A 24,551-nucleotide genomic window follows, 5' to 3' on the forward strand; every position below is an offset into this window, starting at 1 on the left:
ATAACAGGGATGAATCTAGGGAACATTCCTCGATCTATGGAGGTGTTCTTTGATGATGCTTGGAGAATGTGAATAAACCCTAGTTGATTCTAGGTCAAAGTAGAGAAGAAGAAAGAAGAAAGAAACGAGAAAGAAGAAGAAGGAGAGGAGAAGAGTATTCGGCCAGACTAGAAGAGAGGATGTTCAAAAGTCACTCTCCTAGCCGACCCACTTTACTTTTATTCATAAAACTTGAGTTACAAGAAAGACAATTTTGTCCCTCATAGAAGATGGGACACATAACTTAAACTCAGATACAATAGACATTTCACTTTCAATAAGATACACCAAAATGACCAAAATACCCCTGACTCGAGCATTCTAACACTCCCCCTCAAGCTGGAGAGTATATATCATATAGTCCCAGCTTGTTACAAATGTAATCTATTCTTCCCCGAGACAATCCTTTTGTGAAGAGATTTGCCCACTGATTTCTTGAGCTCACCTGAGATGTAGTTATTATCCCACTTATCACTTTCTCTCTCACAAAGTGACAATCTACCTCAATATGTTTAGTTCTTTCATGGAAGACGGGATTGGATGAGATGCGAACAACAGCTTGGTTATCATAGTATAGTTTCAGGGGTTTGTCAATTGAGAAACCCATCTCCTGTAGTAGGTTCTTCAGTCATACTAGTTCACATGTGGTATGGGCCATAGCCCTGTACTCTACTTCCGCACTACTTCTTGCCACCACTGTTTGCTTCTTGCTCTTCCAAGTTACAAGATTGCCACCCAGGAAGGTACAATACCCTATGGTTGACCTCCTGTCTAATATAGAGCTAGCCCAATCAGCATCTGTGTACCCTACTATCTCAAGAGTTCCTCCCTTTTGGTATAACAAACCACGACCTAGAGCACCCTTTAGGTACCTAACAATTCTCAAAACAGCTTCCCAGTGAGGAACCCGGGGATGCTGCATAAACTGACTCACCACACTCACAGCAAATGATATATCTGGTCGGGTAATGGTCAGGTAGTTAAACTTTCCCACCAACTTTCTGTATCTTCCAGGATCATCAAACTCTTCACCTGCATCCACACTTAACTTGGCATTGAGTTCCATAGGAGTCTCTGCTGGTTTAGCACCTAACAACCCTGTTTCTTCAAGTAGATCAAGAACATATTCCTCTGACATAGGTTGATCCCCTATTTTGACCTCGCAACTTCTATTCCTAAGAAATACTTTAGCTTCCCCAGATCTTTCGTATTGAAGTGGTCTTGTAAGAATTTTTTCAGCCTGTCAATTCCATTGTTGTCACTTCTAGTTATGACAATATCATCCACATACACGACTGGCAAGATTTTTCCATCTTTCGAGTTATAGCTAAACACAGAATGATCAACTTGACACTGTTTCATCCCAAAGGCCTTCACCACTTCATTGAACCTGCCGAACCATGCACGAGGAGATTGTTTCAGTCCATAGATTGCCTTTTTGAGCCTACACACCTTACCAGCCTCCCCCTGAGCAACAAACCCTGGTGGTTGCTCCATATGCACCTCCTCAACAAGATCACCATGTAGGAAAGCATTTTTGATGTCAAGTTGTAGGAGAGGCCAATCATACATAGTAGCCAGTGAGATCAACACCCGAATTGAACCAATTTTAGCCACAGGAGAGAATGTCTCCATATAGTCCACACCATATAATTGAGAATAGCCCTTGGCCACTAACCGTGCCTTCAATCGTTCCACACTGCCATCAGGAAGATACTTCACTGTATAGACCCATTTACACCCAACAGTGTGCTTACCAGGAGGAAGGGTGGTGAGTTCCCACGTATGATTATGTTGTAGAGCAGAGAGTTCTTCTTCCATGGCTTGTCGCCACCCTGGAGAGGTAAGGGCTTCCTGTACAGTCTTGGGAATGAGAATCGATGAGAGTAATGATATAAACTTGCAATGAGAAGCAGAAAGGTGAGCAGTGGAAACATAGTCTGAAATGGGATGAGAAGTACAAGTACGTTTTCCTTTCCGCAAAGCAATAGGGAGATGAAGATCTGAGGGAGGAGTAGTAGCAGGATCTGTCGACGGGTGCTGAAACACTTCTGCGGGTATACACTTGAGTAATTGGTGGCCTCTCTGTAGTAACAGGCATATGATGTGCATCTGCAGCAGGAGTGGGAGCTACGGGAAGGGGGTCCACAACCGGAACAGGAAGAGGAACCACAGAGGGAGAAGAAGAGGCCCCTGCATCGGAGAAAAAAGGAACTGATTCAAAGAAGGTGACATCAGGGCACACAAACAATTTATGAAACTTAGGGTTATAACACTTGTACCCTTTCTGAGTCCTTGTGTAGCCAAGAAAAATACACTTCGTAGCTCGAGCATCTAGCTTGTCTACTCAAGGCCCCAAGTGTTGAACAAAACAAACATAGCCAAAGACTCTTGGGGTGAGAGGAAAGGGAGACAAAGTTGGGAGCAACACGAAGAAAGGGGATTGACTTCCAAGGAGTGACATGGGCATCCGATTTATCAAAAAACAGGATGTAAGAACAGCATCACTCCAAAAATGCTTTGGGACATGCATATTGATCATCAAGGACCGAGCGGTTTCAAGGTGTATTTGTCCGTTCAGCTACACCGTTTTGTTGCAGGGTGTAGGCACAAGAAGTTTGATGAATTATTCAATGATGTTCTAGGTATTGCTGAAATGGTGAGGAGACGTATTCTTTGGCATTATCGGAGCGAAGTATTTTCATATGAACACCAAATTGAGTACGTATTTCAGCATGAAATTTCTGAAAAATAGAGAACAATTAACTATGGTCTTTCATAAGATAGATCCATGTCATCCTTGAAAAGTCATCATCAAAGATTACAAAATACTTAAACCCATTGTATGACACCACTTTAACTGGGCCCCATACATCAGAGCGAACTAAAACAAAAGGACTTGAGACACGACTATCAGTTCTTGGTCTAAATGAGACTCGATGATGTTTTCCCAACTGACATGACTCACAATCTAATGATGAAGATGACTCAAGGAAGGAACTAGCAACTTCAAAGCCTTGAGAGAGAGATGACCAAGTCTGCAGTGCCATTGGAGAGGAGTAAGAGACGACTGAAAAGCCACTGGAGGGCCACCACCATCAAGGTAATACAAACCACCGGCTTCATGCCCTCCACCAATCTTCGTCCCCGTCTTGAGATCCTGAAACACACAAGAAGAAGGATAGAAGGTTACAGAACAATTAAGGGACTTGGTTAATCTACTAACAGACATAAGGTTAAAAGGGAACTTAGGAACATATAAAACAGATGCTAAAGACAATGAGGAGAGATCAACATCACCAACACCACTAATAGGAGATGTAGAACCATTAGCAAGTGTAACTGTCTGAGATGTGGAGGCGCGAGAAAGGGAAGAAAATACATCAAGAGTCCCAGACATATGGTCCGAGGCGCCAGAATCACTGATCCAGGGTGAGGCTTTGGAAGCTAAATAAGTCATACCTGAATGGGCAAGTGTAGCTGTGTTCTGCTGAGATGTTTGAAGGAACTGCTCATATATTGCCCGTGGTACACTCACCATTTCTTGCTCGGAAGCACAAGTGGGTGTGGAAGGGGTTGGGGCAGTTTGCTGGCTTTCAGTAATTGTGCTACTACTCTTAGATGTAACATGGTTAGCCCAAGTGTTGGGTGGACCACGCAAATCATAGCAGAAATTAACTGTGTGCCCTCTAAGCCACAATGTGTACATTTTCTCTAAGCATTACCCCTTCCTTTTCCACGGCCTCCCCCTGACTCTCAGCCTCCGGTCCGGCCACTGGCCCAGTTAAACATGTGTCCACCACGGTTGCTTGGAGGGCCACTGCTACCACCACCACTTCTACTTCCACGGCCACTCCCTTTAGTCACTACCAAACCAGATCTATCAGAGAAGGAAGAATGTTCCACCGGCTCAATGGATGTCCTCTTAAGACGAGCAAAAACTTCTTCAAGTGAGGGGAGAGTTGATCCCCCCAATATCTGTGCTCTGACAGGCTCATACTCAGCCTTCAAGCCCACAAGAAACCTAGTCACATCAAGTTGTTCACGTTGTTGTTGTTGGATCTGGACATCTGATGTTAGAGGGTGATACACATTTAGCTCATTGCGGATGTTCCTCAAACTTGCATAATACTCTTCTAAGCTTTGACTTCCTTGCTTCAAATTGAAATACTCTTGATATAACTAATATACCCTAGTTGTGTTGTTTTGTCTAGAATACAACTTTTTAGCATGATCCCAGATCCCTTTGGCTGTATCTAGGAACATGAAGTTCACACTAATCTTTGGTTCCATGCTGTTCCAAAGCCATGTCATTATTTGTGCATCATCTTGTTCCCAATCAATGAACCCAGGAGAATCAGAGGAAGGTTTCTCCTCCCTCACATGTTTTATTTTCCTCTTGGCCTTCAAGAACACCTCCACAGATTTTGCCCATGGTACATAGTTCTCACCATTCAACTTGATGGATGTCATTTGAACACTTAGATAATTTGAAGAAAGCATGATGCCTGTTTTGTTGTCATTCCCAACTACAGTTGAAGCCATCTCAATTATTTCTCCTTTGAATATACACCACAATCTCACACTTGTCACAAGACTTATCTCACTTATGATACCGCCAACCCACTTTCTTCAACTGCACATTACACACTACACTCTAAAGCTGAAATCATTCAGTCAACACATCAAACACTTGGACTGCACACTGCAGGACCATTTACCACCAACACACCACTACTGAAATTTCTCAGTCATTTCATCGAACACTTGTTCTTCATACTGCAGAACTGATTACACACAAGGTCTAGGGGTTCACTTTTAAGCATTTATAATCATAGATATGTCAGCCACCACACCACTGCTGTCGAGGACATCAGCAGTCTACTACTCTTCTTTCAGCACACATGCGAGCAAGAAAAAACAAAAAAAAAACATGACTGATATGTGTATCAGTTTCACCCAGCACCACAACAACTAGCTTTTGAAGCACACAAAAAAAATCATCATTCACAGTCCATTTCTGAACACACGGCAGCAGTGTCCATGCCTGTATATGTCCAGCCCTTTTCGTACACTGAATAGAGGGTCTAGTATACCACTTCAACGACCACCACAACACCAGCCAGAGGCATTCTCACCTCCAGGCCCTCAAAACGGCAACTCCTTTTCAGCCCTTTATCGAGTCTTCAATCAGGTCAGCTGTAGGATGATGAAACCTACTGTGAAGCTGGCGGCAAACCCAGGAAGAAGACAGCAGCAAGAAAAAGAACACGAGACCTTAATGCTCTGATACCATGTGAATAAACCCTAATTGATTCTAGGTCAAAGTAGAGAAGAATAAAGAAGAAGAAGGAGAGGAGAAGAGTATTCGGCCAGACTAGAAGAAAGGATGTTCAAAAGTCACTCTCCTAGCCGACCCACTTGACTTTTATTCATAAAACTTGAGTTACAAGAAAGACAATTTTGTCCCTCATAGAAGATGGGATACAACTTAAAATCAGATACAATAGACATTTCACTTTCAATAAGATACACTAGAATGACCAAAATACCCCTGACTTGAGCATTCTAACAGAGAACATTCTGGCTTGCTTTGGAAACTGAAGCGTCAAAGGAAGAAGATGAAGACATGGCACATTGGGTTTTACGTGGAAGAAACTGGCCGAATCAAAGAAAATGAAGAAAAAGACAGTGCATTGGAAATTGGATAGGCGAAGGAAAACCAAGAAGATGAAGAGATAGAGAGGGAAGGATTACATGGCAGCCAAGAAGGCGAAAGGGCAAAAGATAGAGTAAATATGACACATGTGCATATGCCTGGGTCTTTGGTGGAGAAGTCGAAGTAGTATCAAGAGGAAGGGTAAGAACGGGTTAACGGGTCAAATCGGGATGAGGGTTTGGAGCATGCTACTGGGTGTGACCTTAGCAGTGGTCATGTGGATGGTAAAATGTCATATTAGCCTGTTTATATGAAGCCCAAAATCGATGACCTTAGCAGGATTGTATGATAGTGGTTAGTGAGGAAGCACATGAGACAGTAAGTGAACACGTGGTTGGTCTTGGAGGGGAGATGAAGATTACCGCTAAGGATATTTCATCTTCCCCTTCTTTTGTTCAAGGAGGAGATGAGGGAAACGGTGCTAATAGGGAATGTAACATTGGAGTTCAGGGTACGGAGGAGAAAGAGATTGAAAAGGATGAAGCGGCAGGGCTTGGAGTGTCTTGACTTGCACACAATGGCATGGTTGTTGTTGATGGAAAGGTGGAAAATATGGAGAGGTTGGAAAGAGAGGGAGGTGAAGAAGATGAGACAAATGATAGAACAAGAGCAGCAGATTAGATGCCCTGTTTGTAGGTGTGCAAAAGTGTGACCCATGTGACTCCATTTTGTTGTGGAGTACCAGGATAGGATTTTTGGTATTGGATGCCCTATTGTTTCAAGTAGGTATGAAAATCCCTATCAAAGTACTCTCCCCTTGAATCTGACCATAGGACACATATCTTGTCCTCAAACTGGGTAGCAACATATGCCTGAAATAGTTTGAATGTAGGGTAAACTTCGGATTATTTATATTAAAAGGTAAAAGGACCAATCTGTCCTTAATATACAGATAGCAGTGTACAAAAGAAATTAAAGTACAACAAAGCATAAAATAGCCCCTCGGCTAACTCTCTTTATCTCTACAAATATTACCAATGCTTAAGCTTCCTTGGTCCCTCTTTCTAGACACTACTTCCCACTTCACCTTATGGTCCTTTTCAGAGCCTCCTAACTCCCAAAGAAAGTCTCTCATAACCTTTTCAAGCTGATTTGTAACCTTAACAGGTAATTTGAAGGTGGACAAGAAGTGTTGGCCAATGTAGATCTAATTAAGGTTATCTACCCCCTCAAGAGAAGTAGTTCCTCTTCCACCTTGCTAACCTCTTTGTGAACCTCTCCACAATTGGGTACCTCCCAATTGTAAACCTAGGGTTATCTAACCTAGGGTTTCCTCCCAAAGGTAAACCTAAGTAAACAAAAGGCCAAGGTCTTACCTCACAACCTACAGTTAATGATGAACAAAACAAGTGTAAGTGTGACCATGAAATTGAAGGGATCAGAGATCCATCATATGGATGGCCGAACCCTGCAGGAAGGTCAGGCGAAATTTCAAAAATTTCTCTCCCATGTGGGAATCACATTCCCTATTTTAGAAAACTGCATTTTCAATGATCAATCTTGAACCCAAACCAAAACATATTTGAAACCAAAAGGGAGTGGAGGGATATACCCGATACGAAGTAGTAATAAACTCCAATGAAGGTGTTCACGCCCAAGGAAAGATCCAAAGACTGCTTCCACCGAAGATGACACGGTGCAGGATAAAATAGAATCATCAGGATGGTTCTTCAGCAAGAATCTGATGGAGGGCTAGTGAGCACGACTTCAGATTACCTTTTTCTGCCAAAAGGTAATATCAAGAACTCTTCTTGATCGCTTCCACAGGTGGAGATCGAACTGGTATGGCGGCAAGAGCAGGTGAGGAGACAGTGCAGTCAAACTGTGTTGTCTCTCTCTGGAATTCAGCAGTCAGTCAGATGATTTTTGTTGTTCTCTAATGATTCGCCCTGGTCTCCTATTTATAGCCTTAAAGAGAGGTTCTCTTAATCCCATTAAGAGTTTCCTAATCCAAATCTTGTATTTGGATCTGGACTCTCTTTAAGAGATAAGGATAATCCCTTATCTTATCTGTAGATAAAGATCAACCTTCCTAATCTAATTAGGAGTTTCCTGATCCAAATCTTTATTTGGATCTGGACTCTCTGAGTGGATAGGGATAATCCCTTATCCTATCTGTTGATCTAAATCCCAAAACCGCCCTCTTTTAATTAATCTCATTAAGCCAGTTTGAATTGGGCTTTAGGCCCATTAAGTCCATCTGCTCACTTAGCCTCCTAACTGTTGCCCAGTTGGTTATCCTTGTATGGCGTGGGACCCAAACATTGATCTACACATCAGCCACATGGGTTCAGCCCAGCCTCTATTACAAGGCTTGGCCGAATTCACTATAGGAGACAGTGAACCCCTGAGCCCATCAGGTATTACCCTCAATGGTCTTACACTTAATCTCTCAGCCCATAATGATCAAACACTGCCCGACAAGAGAGGACCTCTCCCTCGGCTACAAGGTACAGTGTTGCACTCTCTACTCACATGGATCCCAGGAATTAAAACCTTTTGCAAACATTTCGAAACCATAATATATATATATATATATATGTATATCTCTATATAAATATATTTTGCAAAACAAATTTCAACAGTTGAAATCAACTACCGGCAGTTTAGGTTTCCATCAGAGAGAGTGCATCATCGACCATTCACTTTGTTCAACAAAGGGGCTGATCCTGTCACTATGATCACCCACTCAGATGAATTCTCGAACTGTCCCAACATACCCAGGTTTTGACCCCCTCTAAGGATCTCACTGATTGGCATATCAAAGACAGCCCAATCCGACACCTAGTGTAATATCATAATCGAGTCTAGGGCCAGGTGTAACATTCCAGTTTTACCCATCTATCTCCAAGGTCCAGGGCAATACTAGAATTCTGGTATGGTTTAGGATTTCAAGAAAACCCACACTACATGTACCTCAGGTCTCACCCTGGCAACTGAGACAAGCCACCCCAACCAACTTGGCAGCACATCACTGTCAGCCTTGGCAGGATAAATCCCCCCAGATCTATCCAACGGCTATGAAGATTCTAAACTAACACGAGTCTCATATGTGTCCAGTTTAAGGGTATTACACAGAAACACACCATAATAACATGAATCAAATATGTACTTTATTCATTTACATTATGTTGTAAGGCTTACTTAATTGTTACTTTATAGTTGCTGTTAGTAGGACAGTTACAGTTGCTTGTTTTTCTTCTTTCTTTTTCTTATTATTCTGATTCTAGGATATGCCGCCAGGGGCATACTTGTAATTTCAGATTCTTTTATGAAGTTAATATAAATAGAAAACTAGAGGCAGCCAGTAGATACTTTTTCTCTCAATCGTACCTCTCTCTTCCTCTCTCTCTCTCTCTCTCTCTCTCTCTCCCAATCTCCACGAATCACCACATGGTATCAGAGCTGGTTTTCTGGGTTGAAAAAGACCTACGATCCTGGTATCAGGTTTCTTAAAAGTGTTTGGACGTGGCTGTTTCTGCAGAGACCCTAGCAGGTTTCTGGCAACTGTTTCTGCAGAAAACCTAGTAGATTCTAGCGGCTGTTTCTGCAAAAACCCTAGCAGTTCTGGCAACAGTTTTTTTGGGAAACCCTAGCAGTTTCTGGCGGCAGCTTTTGTGATTTCTTTTTCCTGGCTGTAATAGCAATGAAACCCTAGTCGGAGAAGGGTGATGCTGGTGCAGACTCCTCTTTCGATGCTGTGAAATCAAGTTCAGCTTAGCACCTTCGTACAAGTGCTGAATAGGTGTGTTTTTTGTTTCAGTTTGTCTCAGTCTTCTTTGGCCAATGGTGCGTAGGGCTCATGCCTTGATTATATAGTTATTTGTTTGGACGTTGGATGGTTAGAGTGTGTGAACTACAGTCAGACTGATTGTAATGTCTATTGGTGGTGCTGAACCGATTACCAGATTGGTTTATTGTTCTGTTTGGACGTTGTGTTGACTGAACCCCTTGTTCTCAGCAGTATTCCCTGTGTTCTCAGCAATATTTAATGTTCTTTTGCTCACATTCTAGGAGTAAACCCTGAGTTGCTCACATTCTGGTTGTGGCGGCTATGTTGTTGAGTGGTATTTGGACTGGTTTTCAGTAGTATTCAATGGCAAGTCATGAATTAACTTCATCGGGAGCTACACCAACCCGCAGCACAACGGGTATGGGAGGTGAAATGGTTTTTCCCATGCCAATTACCCCTTTAAACGGTCTGAACTACTTGGAGTGGGTTAAGAGTGTAAAACTCTATGTAACGGCAAGGGGTAAAGCTAGTTACATCAATGGAAGGGTGAAAAAACCCAAGGGTGAGATGGCTGAACATGATAGGTGGGACCAAAAAAATAGTATGGTGATGTCTTGGCTCCTCGCAGCCATGGAACCTGATGTGAAAAAGAATTTTATGTAGGCAGACTACCTATTCTAAGCAAAGGCATTACGCCAAGGTTTACCAGTTGCAAGCTGAATCCTCAACATGTAAACAGGGAAACCGTAGCTTGTCCTCATACTATTCAGCCCTTACCTCCATATGGAAGGAATTAGACCATTATCAAGCCATAGAGTGGAAGCACAATGATGATACTAAGGCCTACAGGAAGCTGGTCTCTTAGCAACGTGTGTTTGCTTTCTTGTTGGGGCTGAACCCTGCATATGAACTGTTAAGGGTGCAGATCCTAGGAAGCAAAGAGTTGCCTACGGTTCACGAGGTATACTCCCTTGTCCAATCTGAAGAAAGTAGGCGGAATGTGATGGTTATAGCTGAGGGGGAGCAGCAAGTTGCCTTGGCTGCAGTGAATAATAGCTCCACAGGAAAGAAAAGTGACCCTAAGAAGGCGGATGATAAAGATAAGCTATTCTGTATCCACTGTAGGCGTTCACGACATACACGTGACACTTGTTGGGACATCCACGGGAAACCCAAGTGGGCAGCAAAGAATCAAGAACAAGGTAAAGGTCATTTGAAGAAAATGAGCACAGCACATGTGGCAACCCAAGATACTCAAGTTGCCGGTAGTACCCGGGACCACCCTAATAAGTCTGATCCCAAGGAGGATATAATGAATTCATTCAGAGAGCACCTGGAATCTTATGGTAGGGCCTTGCGGCAAATTGACAGCTCAGTCACTGGTACTCCCTCTACTTCATTTGCATCTACTTCAGGTAATATGGCTTCTGCATTCCATGTCACTCCCACAGATTCCCCTTGGATCATTGACTCAGGGGCCTCTAACCACATGACCAGTAAGCCTAACTTATTCCAGTCTTATAGCCTTTTGTCAGGAAGGGATAGAGTGAGACTTGCAGATGGTTCTTTTTCTTCCATTGCAGGCCAAAGATCAATATCTTTTCCCCATGGCCTTAACCCAAATTGTGTATTGCACGCCCCTCAGCTTCCCATAAACTTGCTTTCAATTAGTAGCATTACAAGCTCCTTGAATTGTAGTGTGACCTTTTTTGCTGACTCATGTGTTTTTCAAGATCTAACTTCTGGGAGGACGATTGGTAGAGGAAGCCTAGAGGATGGTCTCTACATTCTCGACAACAAAGCTGGTCTCTCGGTGTCATCCTCGGAGTCGCGTAGTCAGTCAAATAAGAGTCAAACTTTCTTGTGGCATAGTCGTTTAAGTCATGTTTTTTCGAAATAATAAAATGTTTGTTTCCAGTTTTACTTAAATCATGTTCAGTGTCAGAGTTCATGTGTCAAACGTGTCAGTTGAGCAAACAATGTAGAACAACTTTCCACTCAAGTAATAAAAGATCAAAGGTTCCTTTTCATGTTGTGTATTCTGATGTATGGGGGCCTACCAATGTAATCTCTGAGGGCGGATATAAGTACTTTATTACATTGATCGATGATTACTCTTGCTATACATGGGTAATTCCTATGCGTAGCAGAGACGAGGTTCCAAAGATAGTGAAAGACTTCCAGAGGATGGTGTTTACGCAGTTCCATGTTGAAATACAGATCTTCCAATCTGATAATGTGAAGGAATACTTCCATGGGGAGCTCAATGAGTTCTTCTCCTCCCACGGATCTATTCATAGGAGCTCATGCGCCAGAACACCACAACAAAATGGTGTTGCATAAAGGAAAAACAAACACCTTGAGGTAGCCTGCGGGATGATGTTACACATGAATGTCCCAAAAAGGTTTTGGGTGGATGCTATACTTGCGGTTGTGTATGTCATCAACCGCATGCCCTCCAGAGTATTGAACTACATGGCCCCTCATTAGTTATTGTACCCTCAGTCTCCTTTATTTTCCATCCCCATGCGAGTCTTTGGTTGTTGGGCCTTTGTCCATGATTTGTCTCCATCCCGAGGTAAGTTAGATCCTCGGTCCATTCCTTGTGTCTTTCTGGGGTACCCCTCCTCTCAAAAAGGATATCGGTGCTTTGATCCATTTAGTCGTAAATTTTTTGTCTATGGACGTGTCCTTCTTTGAGTCCGAGCCATTCTTCCCTCCTCCTCAGGGGGAGAGTCGTAGTGTGGAAGAGGAGAAGCAGGGTCAGGTATCTCTTCCTTCTATTCCGGACCTTACTCCCTTCCGTGTCTTCCAATGTACATGTCGAAGAGATCAGCAGATAGAAATGTGGAGCAGCCAAACACTGAGCAACTAACATCATCAGACTCCCAGGAGGTAAGTCCACCCCCTAACCCTACTCCTACTATGGATGACCTTGACATCCCTATTGCCCAACGAAAGGGAGTCAGGTCTTGCACTACCAAACACCCCATTACCCACTTTGTCTCCTATGACCACATTTCTCTCTCGTACCAAGCCTTCCTATCGGCAGTTGATTGCATCCCTGTTCCCAAAAATGTTGCAGAAGCCTTAAAATGCCCTGAATGGGTAGATGCCATGAAGGAGGAGATTAATGCCCTCCACAAAAATCAAACTTGGGAATTGGTGGATCCTCCAAAGGGGAAAGACCCCGTGGGGTGCAAATGGGTGTTCACGGTTAAGCACAAGGCAGATGGAACAGTTGAAAGGTACAAAGCAAGACTAGTAGCCAAAGGGTACACACAAGTATATGGGGTTGACTATGATGAGACTTTTGCCCCGGTGACTAAGATGAACTCGATTAGGGTTCTCCTGTCCTTAGCTGCTAATTTTAACTGAGAATTGCATCAACTGGACATAAAGAATGCTTTCCTAAATGGTGACTTAGAAGAAGAGGTATACATGGTTCAACCTCCTGGATTTTGTGCCAAGGGAAGTGAAAATAAGGTTTGCAAGCTACGGAAGTCTCTCCGTGGCTTAAAACAGTCTCCCAGAGCCTGGTTCAATAAGTTTCACATGGAAGTTCAAGAGATGGGATTCAAACAATGTCAGTCTGATCATACACTCTTTGTGAAGAGATGTCAGGAGCAGGTTGTTGTATTGATAGTGTATGTAGATGATATCATCATTACAGGAAGTTGGAGCTCAGAGATACAGAACTTGAAACAATTCCTTGCATCTAAATTTGAAGTGAAAGATCTAGGACTCCTGAAGTATTTCCTTGGGATTGAAGTTGCCCGCTCAGAAAAGGGTATCTTTGTCTCTCAAAGGAAATACACCCTTGATCTATTACGGGATACAGGTAAATTAGGTGCAAGGCCGGCAGATACTCCTATGGATGTGGACCACAAGCTAGGTGACTGTGTTGATGAACCTCTGAAAGATGTGAAGCAGTTCCAAAAGTTAGTGGGAAAGTTGATTTATCTGTCCATGACCCGTCTAGACATTGCCTATTCTGTTGGGGGTCCTGAGCCAGTTTATGCACTCTCCTAAGAAGCCACACATGGAGGCAGCAGAGAGATTCCTTAGATACTTAAAGAAATATCTAGGAACAGGCCTACTATTGAGTAAGCACAATCACCTAAAGGTGGAAGTCTTTACAGATGCTGATTGGGCAGGAGCTATGAATGATAGAAAGTCCACTAGTGGGTATTGCACATTTGTGGGAGGAAATCTGGTGACCTAGAAGAGCAAGAAGCAAAGTGTGGTAGCAAGGTCAAGTGCTGAAGCTGAATATAGAGCTATGGCACATGGGGTGGCTGAAGTCCTTTGGCTAAAGAACCTTCTAGGGGAGCTTGGAGTTGTTGTTCATAGTCCTATGTCCCTTTACTGTGACAATAAGGCTGCAATAAACATCGCCAGCAACCCAGTCCTACATGAGAGGACCAAGCATATTGAGGTGGATAAACACTTCATAAGGGAGAAACTGGAAAAAAGGGAAATTTGCATCCCTTATGTCAACTCCAAGGAACAACTTGCTGATGTCCTTACAAAGGGGCTTCCGTGCTCGCGGCACAATGAGTTATGTGACAAGCTGGGCATGATAGACATCTTCAGCCCAACTTGAGGGGGAGTGTTGTAAGGCTTACTTAATTGTTACTTTATAGCTGCTGTTAGTAGGACAGTTACAGTTACTTGTTTTTCTTCTTTCTTTTTTCTTATTATTCTAATTCTAGGATATGCCGCTAGGGGCATACTTGTAATTTCAGATTCTTTTATGAAGTTAATATAAATAGAAAACTGGCGGCAGCCAGTAGATACTTTTTCTCTCAACCGTACCTCTCTCTTCCTCTCTCTCTCTCTCTCTCTCTCTCCCAATCCCCACGAATCACCACACATTAAATGGCATAATGTACATCATTCTGATTGGAGCTAAGGGCATACACTGTCTAACAGAAATTACCCCTACAATTTGAAATTTAAAAGAAAAAAGAGAAACAACTCAGGAAAAGAATAGAAGTCTTGCAACTTTAGGACCATTTTGATGTCCATGTCACTATGCTATGCACAAGTGGCTATTGCACTGAAATATGCTTCCTGAATAGGGAATGAAGCAGGCAATACTTGTAGACCTTCTCACCTCCACTTAGTTAGGTTACCATGGGAAAGATTCCAGTATGTATTTAGCAGATGAGCAGAAGAGAAGCCCTATTTCCAGAGATTGTCTAGCCCCTAGAATCTAAATTTTCCTACCAATGAATATGGAGGATAACTTGAAACACCAATCTTCCTTATGTATAGAGGAGCTTGGTCTCACAAAACTGAGAGATTAACATCACTTCTGTAAGCATGCTATGAAACATATAGAAATGTAACCAAAGCCTTAAGCTACTATTTTGGAGGGCTTTATAAAGTTACACAGCATTTATTATTATTATGATTATGATTATCATTATCATTATCATCAAGTATGCTACAAGTGCATGCCTTTTCTAACTGTTTAGTCCTTACATGCTCTTGTTCTATCATTTGTCTTGATACATGTAGTTTTTTTATGCTGATATTTAAACACTCATGTGACTCCATGTACATACACTTTTTCAGATTGGAAAAGTATCCAAAGCCTTGGAGATTGGGAAATTGATGGAATCATGTGGCATAAAACATAATATGAAAACCTATTCCATGTTGGTTAATGGGTTTTTGAAACTAAATGATTGGGCAAATGCATTTGCGATTTTTGAGGATGTGGTGAAAGCAGGATTAAAGCCTGATGTGGTGCTCTACAATAACATTATTAGAGCATTCTGTGGGATGGGTAACATGGATCGGGCCATTCGTATTGTCGAAGAAATGCAGAAAGAGAAGCATAGGCCTACTTCCCGGACATTTATGCCAATCATACATGGTTTTGCAAAAGCTGGGGAGATGAGAAGAGCCCTACAGGTTTTCAATATGATGAGGCGATGTGGATGCATTCCAACTGTGCACAATTTCAATGCTCTAATTCTTGGCCTTGTTGAAAAGAGACAGGTAATTTTACTTGAGATAAAGGTGTTAAGCCTGGGCAATTTTACTAAAATGTACATGAAATACTTCTAGCTATGTGAAAATGCTCATGGACATTGACTTTCCAATCAATGCATAGTCTCCTGCCTGCTTATAAAGCAACAATAACAAGCAGATATTAACTCCTTACCATAAGTTTCCTTCTTGGTCCATTTTCAGTGACTTATTTGACTGTTCAATCAAGTATTGACCTCTATTGATTGGACATTAGAACAATGAGCATACAAACAACATGTATGTATGTATCGATAAAAGAAACTTTTTTCCATATCAACAAAAATGTACAAGGTGTACTTCAAGGAGAGTAGAAATAGAAGAAAGATGAATAAAATTACAATATAAGCTGCTATGTCAAGGGTCCCTTTCAACACCACATACATATGTATGTATGTATGACCATGAAATCAGACATCGACTTTGCTCATCTAGGCACTCAATGTTTTTCTGCCTGTAATGTTATACACAGTGATCTGGATTCCCTTATTCTATGTCTAAGTCTGCATGGTCCTTCCATTTCTTCCCTCAGCCAGCTAAAATTTGTTTTCAAGTCTTCTTCCACCGCCTGTCCTGATATTATGATTGTAAAGCTAGTTTCAGTCCTTTGTATCACTGCCTGTAGTTCAGCAACTATGGAATTTGCATTTCCAATACATCTTGAAAACACTATCAAGATATTTCCAAAATGATTTCTGAAAACACCACCAATTCCTTTTCTCTAGTCATATTCAAGAAGTTAATAAAGCTAGGGGATCTTATGTCTCCTTTTGTTTTCTTGTTGTTGTTATTTTGTTCTTATTTATTGCAGATGGAGAAGGCCCTTGAAGTAGTTGATGAGATGTTCATGCTGGTGTAAATTCTAATGGGCATACCTATACAATCATCATCCATGGTTATGCTTCCCGGGGACATTGACATTCCAACGAATGCATAATCTCTTGTTTGCTCATGAAGCAACAAAAACAAGCAGATGTTAATTCCTATCCTTAGGTTTCCTTTTTGGTCTATTTTCAGTGACTTCTTTGATTGTTCAATCAGGGGTGGCCACCATCAATTGGACATTTTAGAAGTTAGAACAATGAGCATACAAACAGCATGCACCATAGACACTATTCATATTCAAGAAATTAACAGAGCTATTGCAATTTGTCTCTCCTTTTGTTTTCTTGTTGACATTATTATGATTTTATTTATTGCAGATGGAAAAGGCTCTTGAAGTAGTTGATGAGATGTTGCATGCTGGTGTAAATCCTAATGAGCATACCTATACAACCATCATGCATGGTTATGCTTCTCAGGGAGATACTGGAAAAGCCTTTGAGTATTTCACCAAAATAAAAGAGGAGGGGCTAGAGCTTGATGTTTTTTCATACCAGGCACTACTCAAGGCATGTTGCAAGTCAGGCAGGATGCAAAGTGCTTTAGCAGTAACAAGGGAAATGAGTGCTCAAAAAATTCCAAGAAACACCTTTGTCTACAACATATTAATTGATGGGTAGGATAACTTTACATTGTATAGAATAATTTCCTTTTATAATTAAAGGAAAATTTATTAATGAAAAATGAAGATACAAAACCAGGTTATAGTGAATCACCAAAAGAGCTAAAGCGAAAAAAGAAAAAAAATTACATCCATCCCTTCCCTATATGGTAGTACCTTCCCTTGCAAATCCATATGAAGCATAAAACCCCTCTTTTAAACTAAAATTCCAAGCATGAAGCTCCTTTAAACAACTGGCCAAGAACAACCTTCTTACAAAAGTAACACCCAGAAACCAGCTTCTTTCATTCATCTGGTTCAGTTGCAATCACTCTCATCCCTAGGAAAGTAACCACCCTTTCTCATGGCACTGAACAGAATGGAATGGCAAAACAGGATTCATGTAGCCAACCCCGTACAGTTGGGACAAGGCTTTAGCCTCAGCTAACCACCTCCCCTACCTTTCACTTGATTTTTTTTCCAATTGCATTTCACTTGAAACTTTAACTGTATTGTCTATCCCCTTTCCCCTTCTACCCCAACTTCTACATCTGCATCTCTTTGTTTATTACATACCTCCTATATGTGTCTCTGTACTCAAAGTTAGCTTTCTTAGATTAGTTGTTCTCCCATATTTATCCATGTATAGTATTTCTGTTATGTAGGTGGGCTCGAAGGGGTGATGTATGGGAGGCTGCTGATCTGATGCAACAAATGAGGCAAGAAAGGGTTCTTCCTGATATCCACACCTACACCTCTTTTATAAATGCATGCTGCAAGGCTGGAGACATGCAGGTATGTCCCTAGGTGATTAGTTAAACTATTCATGTGTTATATTTTATCAGAAAATATATTTGTACAGTTCAACTTCCAAGGAAAGAATTCTGTGTGCAGAGAGCAACTAAGACAGTTGAGGAAATGGAAGTTATTGGAGTGCAGCCTAATGTGAAAACATATACTACACTGATACATGGATGGGCCCGTGCCTCCCTCCCAGAGAAGGCTTTGATATGCTTTGAAGAAATGAAGTCGGCCGGTTTGAAGCCTGACAAAGCTGTTTACCATTGTCTGATGACATCATTACTTTCAAGGGCTACTGTTGCCGAAGAATACATTTACTCAGGAATTCTTTCTGTTTGTAAAGAAATGGTAGAACTAGGGTTGACTGTTGATATGGGGACTGCAGTTCATTGGTCAAAATGTTTACGCAAGATTGAGAGGACAGGTGGTGAGCTTACAGAAGCCTTGCAAAAGACCTTTCCTCCTGCTTGGAACTCATACACCACTACTAATAAAAATTATGGTCAGATGGCCAGAGATGATGGTGCATATTTGAACGATGATAATGGTGTATATTATGAGAGTGAGAATGATGTTGGCAAATATGATGATGACAGTGATGATGAAGAGGATGGAGAGAATGATGATATAAGTGCCCACAGATTCTGTTTTTAGTTGACAAGCAACAGAAAGGGCACAATGATGTTTTGCATTGACATGTTGTGAATTACATTAGAGCAATACAAGATGAGTTGCATATCCATATTGCTTCAATATCCAGTGTAAATTCCATATCTATGCTGTGTCCTGACCATATCTGGATTACATGTCCATGTGGCTGTTTGCTGTAAATGAAAGTCCCGGCTCTAATATTAGGTATGGATCTGAGAAAACTTGAAAATTTAAGTTATTTCTTTGAGTTTTCTATGCTACTTGATATGCACCTATATTGGATTCTTGTTTCATTACCAAAAAGGAAATTAGATACTTGTTTTTTTTTTCTAATAAGACTACCAAGTGGTTATTGTTTTCCATTAACTTTCAATGAAATACGGTTTCTTTGCTAACTGGAATATACTCATTCTTTTTAGGCATTTTGTTATTTTAGGTAGTTTATGTTTCTTGGAGTGATTTCAAAACATTTAACTAAGCCAGAAGAAAAATGTTTCTGTGAATATATTGGGAAGTTGTGCTATCCTTTCTTGGGTGTTCTGTACATGTTTCAGAAATTACATCTTTAACGCTGGATCTGAATGTTGGGTCTCTTAAGAGGCTGTTTGAGAAACTGAACTGGTGACCGAGTGACTTATTGCTTTTTTTTCTAGTCCACTAACAAACAAGCTAACAAGTCATCAGCCACTTAAGCCATTATCAAATAGCCCCTAAGTTGATTGGAGTGGACAATTTTAGGAAGCTTCTGTTTGCTCCAGCATGTTTCTATTGAGAGGTCTACAAAACTGTGGAAGAACTTGAAACATTTCAAAAATGAAATCTGAATGATTTTCTTTTGGTGCATAACAGAATATTTATCAAAGAAGAAAGGACATATCAATAAGAGGTGTTGGGACAATAAGATAAACTTTGTATATACAGTACTAACTAGTTCCACTATATCCCCAAGAAAATTATGTCCACTCCCTTAAAATTAGGTAGAATGATGTCCAATCAAGAACCCCAAAATAAAAAGGAAAATCCCATGTCAGCCATAGATGCCTAAAAGTGTTTCTTCCAATCATGTCAAAGGCCCTTCAATTTCTTTTCTTCCATGCCCTTCACAAAAAGGGTCACAGTCCAAAAATCTTCACATGAGAGCCACCCAAATGGCCATCCATGTGATATCTCATGGTCATTTCTCACATTAAATCTTTCTGACACTCTCATTAGCTTCCCCACACATGCACACATTGATTATCAAAGGTAAAACCTCTCTCCAAAGCTACTGTCCAAGAAAACACCTTGGTTCTTGGAATCATTAAGTTCCCAAAATTCAGCATCAAGCAGAGAGTTCTCTGCCTATTTTCTAACCGTGACCAGGAATCCAAGTTGCATGCCCAATTTGAAGAAATTACACTGAATCCAGGACTATTCAAATTTTAACAAATGCTCAACCTGAGCCTACCCATGTTGTACACCTAACTATGGCATTATTGAAGAACTTCATATAGACTTGGCCCTTGGAGCACTCCTTTCACCAACAAGCTTTCAGATCAAACAGCATAAGAATATTAAACACACCTTTCCATCTCTTTGTCAACAAGTAAGCATCACCATATCTTCATAACATGGACTGTCATCATGTCCTTGGAATAAGGCAATAAAGCCTGGGTCAGAGATCATTACATAAAAAAAAACTTTAATTGTGTTTCAGTTAAATTGAAGGCAAAATTTACTGGAAAGCAGCTATCCATGCAGTTAGATATATGGGCAGTTTGAAGAAAACAGGTGCATTTTTGAAAACAAGCATGAGTCCTTTGATACTCTAAGGGGAAGATTCCTTTCCCTTTTAAACTTATGCTCTTCATTTTCTAAAGTAATGGGTATTGACTGCTAAGGATTTCTTAGAAGAAATTTACTGGGGATGCATCCCCCCCCCCCTTTTTTTATTGCAGTATTATGTGGGTCTTTGATGGTCTGACTGGGGATGCCAATTCTGCCAAAGCTGAAGAAGTGGCTCTTCTCATGGGGTAAGGGTTGCTAAATACAGGTAGTTCATCCCTTGGATTATTGAGGGCTATTCTGCCAACACTATTATTTGGAGTATTACCTGAGAAAGAGACCACGGAGACTGGCATATTATCTTAATGACATTAAAGAGACCATTTCGCTTATCTATGTCAGACTAGGTGGGTTCCAACTCAAGTCAACCATTGAAAGGACACTCTTTATACGCCATATCTTCTTACCCTTGTAATTTTTTTAATGAGGAGTTATTTCTGATCTTTTATATATGATCATGCGTCCTCTGATGGGCCAGAAATTGAGTTGTGAGCTTTCAGGATGGGCCAGAAATTGGAAGTTTTAAAGGGCTTCTTCATCCCAGCCCCTTGTCTTTCCTAGGGGAAACCTGTGGATACAGATATTACGTGCTTTTCTAACAAATTCAGAATTTGGATTCCTTGAAGTTAAGGAGTGAGATATCAATATCAGTATGTCTATCAATAAATCAATTTTAAGAGTTATATTATTTTTAGACATGGAAATCATGCATCAATTGTTGGAGATATAAACTTAAGAAATGAAAGTAAATTTTACAGATACATAGGGATACTAGTTCTAGTATTTGAAATATTAAAAATAATAAGAAAATGTAAAAGAAAAAATACACTTTAACCATCTACAAATTTAGGAGCTATAATGCATGTATGAACAAAATGTAGATATAGAGGTTTTGCTTTTAATTGTTGATATTAATTTCATCATTGGTTACTTCACTTAATGATTGTTTAGTAACTATACTAGTACTTTTATTTGTATCAACTAATTTATGACTTGTCCACATTTTTTTGCACTTTAAAACAAACTAATTTCCAAAAATAGACTATTTTTTTAATTTATTCAAACTGAAACATCTTCCCTTCATTAGAAAAACAGGGCTAGAGGACTCATAAAACCATATAGTCCTCCATGTGCCCACAAGGAGATTAGTTTAAACAAAAATTAGCTTGGATCATGATTGATTACATATTTAAACAGTGATGAAAAGAATAAGAAAGAAGTTACAATATTGGGAAATGGTATGTAAGTGTAAATGTTAAAGAGGTTTAGGTATGGGTTGGCATTTCCTTAGGAATCTTTCTCATCTTGGTAAATGCTTGTAGTGTTTCCCTTTGGAGCTTGATAATTTGTGGCATGCTGTGATTAAGAGAATTCTGCATAGCTTTGGCGGTCAAAAACCAACATGCCCAAAAAATGAGATTGGTAGAAATGTGAATGACATGGATGATTGGAAAAACTAGGAAGGACAATGATGTAGGACCAACTCAGTTCTAGTTCTTTGAATGGTCTTCTTTGATCAGAATGTTATGGCTGTTGTTGGCTGTAATGGCTTCTTGAAGGAATAAGAGAGAAAATAGGGAGAGAAAGAAGAGAGAAAATACCTGGAATCACTCACAGGGTGCCTAGAATCACTCTAGGGCATGGGAATCACTCACCATAGCTAGCATAAGCTGAAGAAAACTCATAAACTTCATTTCCTTTGTGTAAAATGTCCATACATATTTATAGACTCTAAAGTCATAATAATCCTAGGAGTCAAACTGTTAGACCCAAAATCCTAGTAGAACTCAAATCTGTCATATCGTATTTCAATTCAAAGAAGACTTAATAACTCTAATCCTACTTATGCAATGACTGAAATTTTAAACATAAACAAACTATAACTAGGAAAATTAAACCCTATCATTGGACCACCCCACAGAAAATTGCAAAATGACAAAAATACCCGTACTGTCCAAAAATACAAAATTTCATAAAATTCCAATTTTGACTCTTCAGCTCCTGCACCAGACAGGCTCATAAATGAATTTAAAGGAACCTAGAAGTATCTCCAATAGGTGATAAAATGAGAGCAAGTAAACTAAGATGGTTTGGTCTTGTGCAGAGAAGACCATCTACAGCACTGATATGAAGCAATCTATTACAAGTTGAAGGGGTTAGAAAAGCTAGGGGTAGGGAAAAAAGGACATAGGTTGAAGTAGTATGAAATGATTTAAGTACTCATAATTTGACAATGGATATGGCGCTGAAGTGGAATGGCAAAACAGAATTCCATATGCAAGCATGTTTACTGGACTTATGCTTCACCCTGGATAGCTATGTTTGCCATCACTAAGCCTTTACCTAGCACATTAGGTATCAAGTCTCTCTAGAGATAAGACCAAATTCTGGTTAGGTTCTTGGTGGAATAATCATCTATTGAAAGACTTATTTTTCTTAACTATTTTCCTTAGAAAAAATAAAAAGTCTCTTGTTTCCTATTGCCTCTATGCTTTGGATCATGGACTTCTGTGGAAACTCAAGCTCGATTCCAGGAGAGGGTTGAGATCATTGCTGCTACTGATCTCATTGATTCCTTGGTTACTGATTTGGAAGGTAGCTTTGGTGCTTGGCAAATTTCTTGTAATCCATTTTTAAGTACATTTATAATATTTTTGGTTGTTGTCAATAAGGAAAGTTCAAGTATTCGATTTCATACAAATTCCATAAAGTCAGATGATCAAAAGTCATTTGAACCATACTATTTTTGCTATAGGCCTCTTTAAGTGGGACCTATATGGTAGGTTTTGATCCTGAAAAAATGAAACATGTGGGAAGTTATTGTGGTCCCATGATGCAACTAGGGTACACTCACAACTAAGATACCATTGAGAAACAAATTGAGCATGATTAGCATACAGATGAGGAAGAGGTATCTTGTATCATACCAATACTTTATGATATCACAATAACAACTAAGTATGCAACTTGGGTTGAGTTGGGAATTTTGTCATTTTTGATAGGCCCAAACCTGATGTAGTTGAAGTTCTTCAAGTTGGGGCAACCCAACGTGCAGCCCTAAATACAACAGGATGATGTGGAAGAACTGTGTGCCTTTCATATTCATGTTTATTATTTCTTCGTAGCTAAAAACAGATATGAACGAATATGAATCAAATGTTGTACTTCAATCCCAATGGACCTTCTAGTCCTTAGTAAATATGTATGCAACACAAGTATTATAGGGTTCAAGTTACATTATAGTGGTTCAAATAAAAGAATAGTTCATATGTTTAGTTAGTTTGTGATATGGTAAAAAGATTAGTAACACATTTCTGTTAAAAAGTATGAATTTAGAACTATGACATTTTATCCACAAATGTATCTATAACATTTAATATGTATGCATATGAATATAAATATGAAAGTATAAATATATCTATAAATATATCCGTATATATAAAAACATATTAAAAAGAAGATATTCCGTACTTTCTGAAAATCAGTATTACTCATGTATTATATGTTTTTCAAAATAATTGCATATTGTTCCATATTTTTGTGAAGTATGTGTTACATTATTTATATGTAAACCAAGCATAAGCCTTTCTGGAGAACTAGTTTAGGAATCCTAGAAATCAAGTTTGTCATTTGGTTTGTTGCTTTGAGTTAGGTGCAATGAGTTATTTTGACTTGGTTTTGGTATTACAAGGAATTTTACTCCACTCTATCTAATGAGTTATCTGACAAGTTCTTTAAGTCTTTACTAACTTTTGCATTTAGAGCCTCTTACCCAGTGTGATGGGTTATATTTATTTGATTTCCTTTTCGGATGCCAATCAATCCATTTGGGGTATATTAGACATATCTTTATGGTATATGGCAGCATTCTCCATTCTTCTGAAATATGAGATATCAAAATCCTGTCATAACTGATTTTCTCTCTAAGAAATTTTGGGCAAGTCATTACTTCTTTAGCCATATAGGCCTGGAGTAGTTGGATTGTGGTCTGTGAAATAATCTCATTGCTGGGCAGTGGGCCTCTTTGTTGGCTTTGATGTTTGCCTTTTTGCTGGGGAGGTTCTAGCCCTTGATTGAAAAAAAAAAAAATTGTACTCAAGTCTGAAAGTGTCAAGCTGTATGTTTCTTTGTTAAATCTGTTCAGTTTGTATGCTGCAACCATTGATGGTAAAATAATTTGGACCATGCCTGTTTGTTCTTTGTAGGTTGTAGATGTTGTTACCTGTTACTAGTTAATTTATATGCATCTGATACAAATT

The 24,551-nt window shown here is 40.0% G+C and overlaps 1 protein-coding gene across 1 annotated transcript in view; it reads left to right on the forward strand.

Annotated features, from left to right (window-relative positions):
- The window catches only part of LOC148871297 (pentatricopeptide (PPR) repeat-containing protein), a 76,697-nt gene that overhangs the window by 51,375 nt on the left and 771 nt on the right, over positions 1-24,551 (forward strand). The window contains exons 7-10 of the mRNA XM_088974129.1: positions 15,075-15,503; positions 16,736-17,031; positions 17,682-17,811; positions 17,911-18,672. Coding sequence (XP_088830255.1) covers positions 15,075-15,503; positions 16,736-17,031; positions 17,682-17,811; positions 17,911-18,471 — 1,416 coding nt within the window. The 3' untranslated portion in view covers positions 18,472-18,672. The remainder of the gene's footprint in view (positions 1-15,074; positions 15,504-16,735; positions 17,032-17,681; positions 17,812-17,910; positions 18,673-24,551) is intronic.

This window comes from Nelumbo lutea, chromosome 2, assembly GCF_056320005.1.
Source record: "Nelumbo lutea isolate HS-2025 chromosome 2, American lotus-T2T, whole genome shotgun sequence".
NCBI lineage: Eukaryota > Viridiplantae > Streptophyta > Magnoliopsida > Proteales > Nelumbonaceae > Nelumbo > Nelumbo lutea.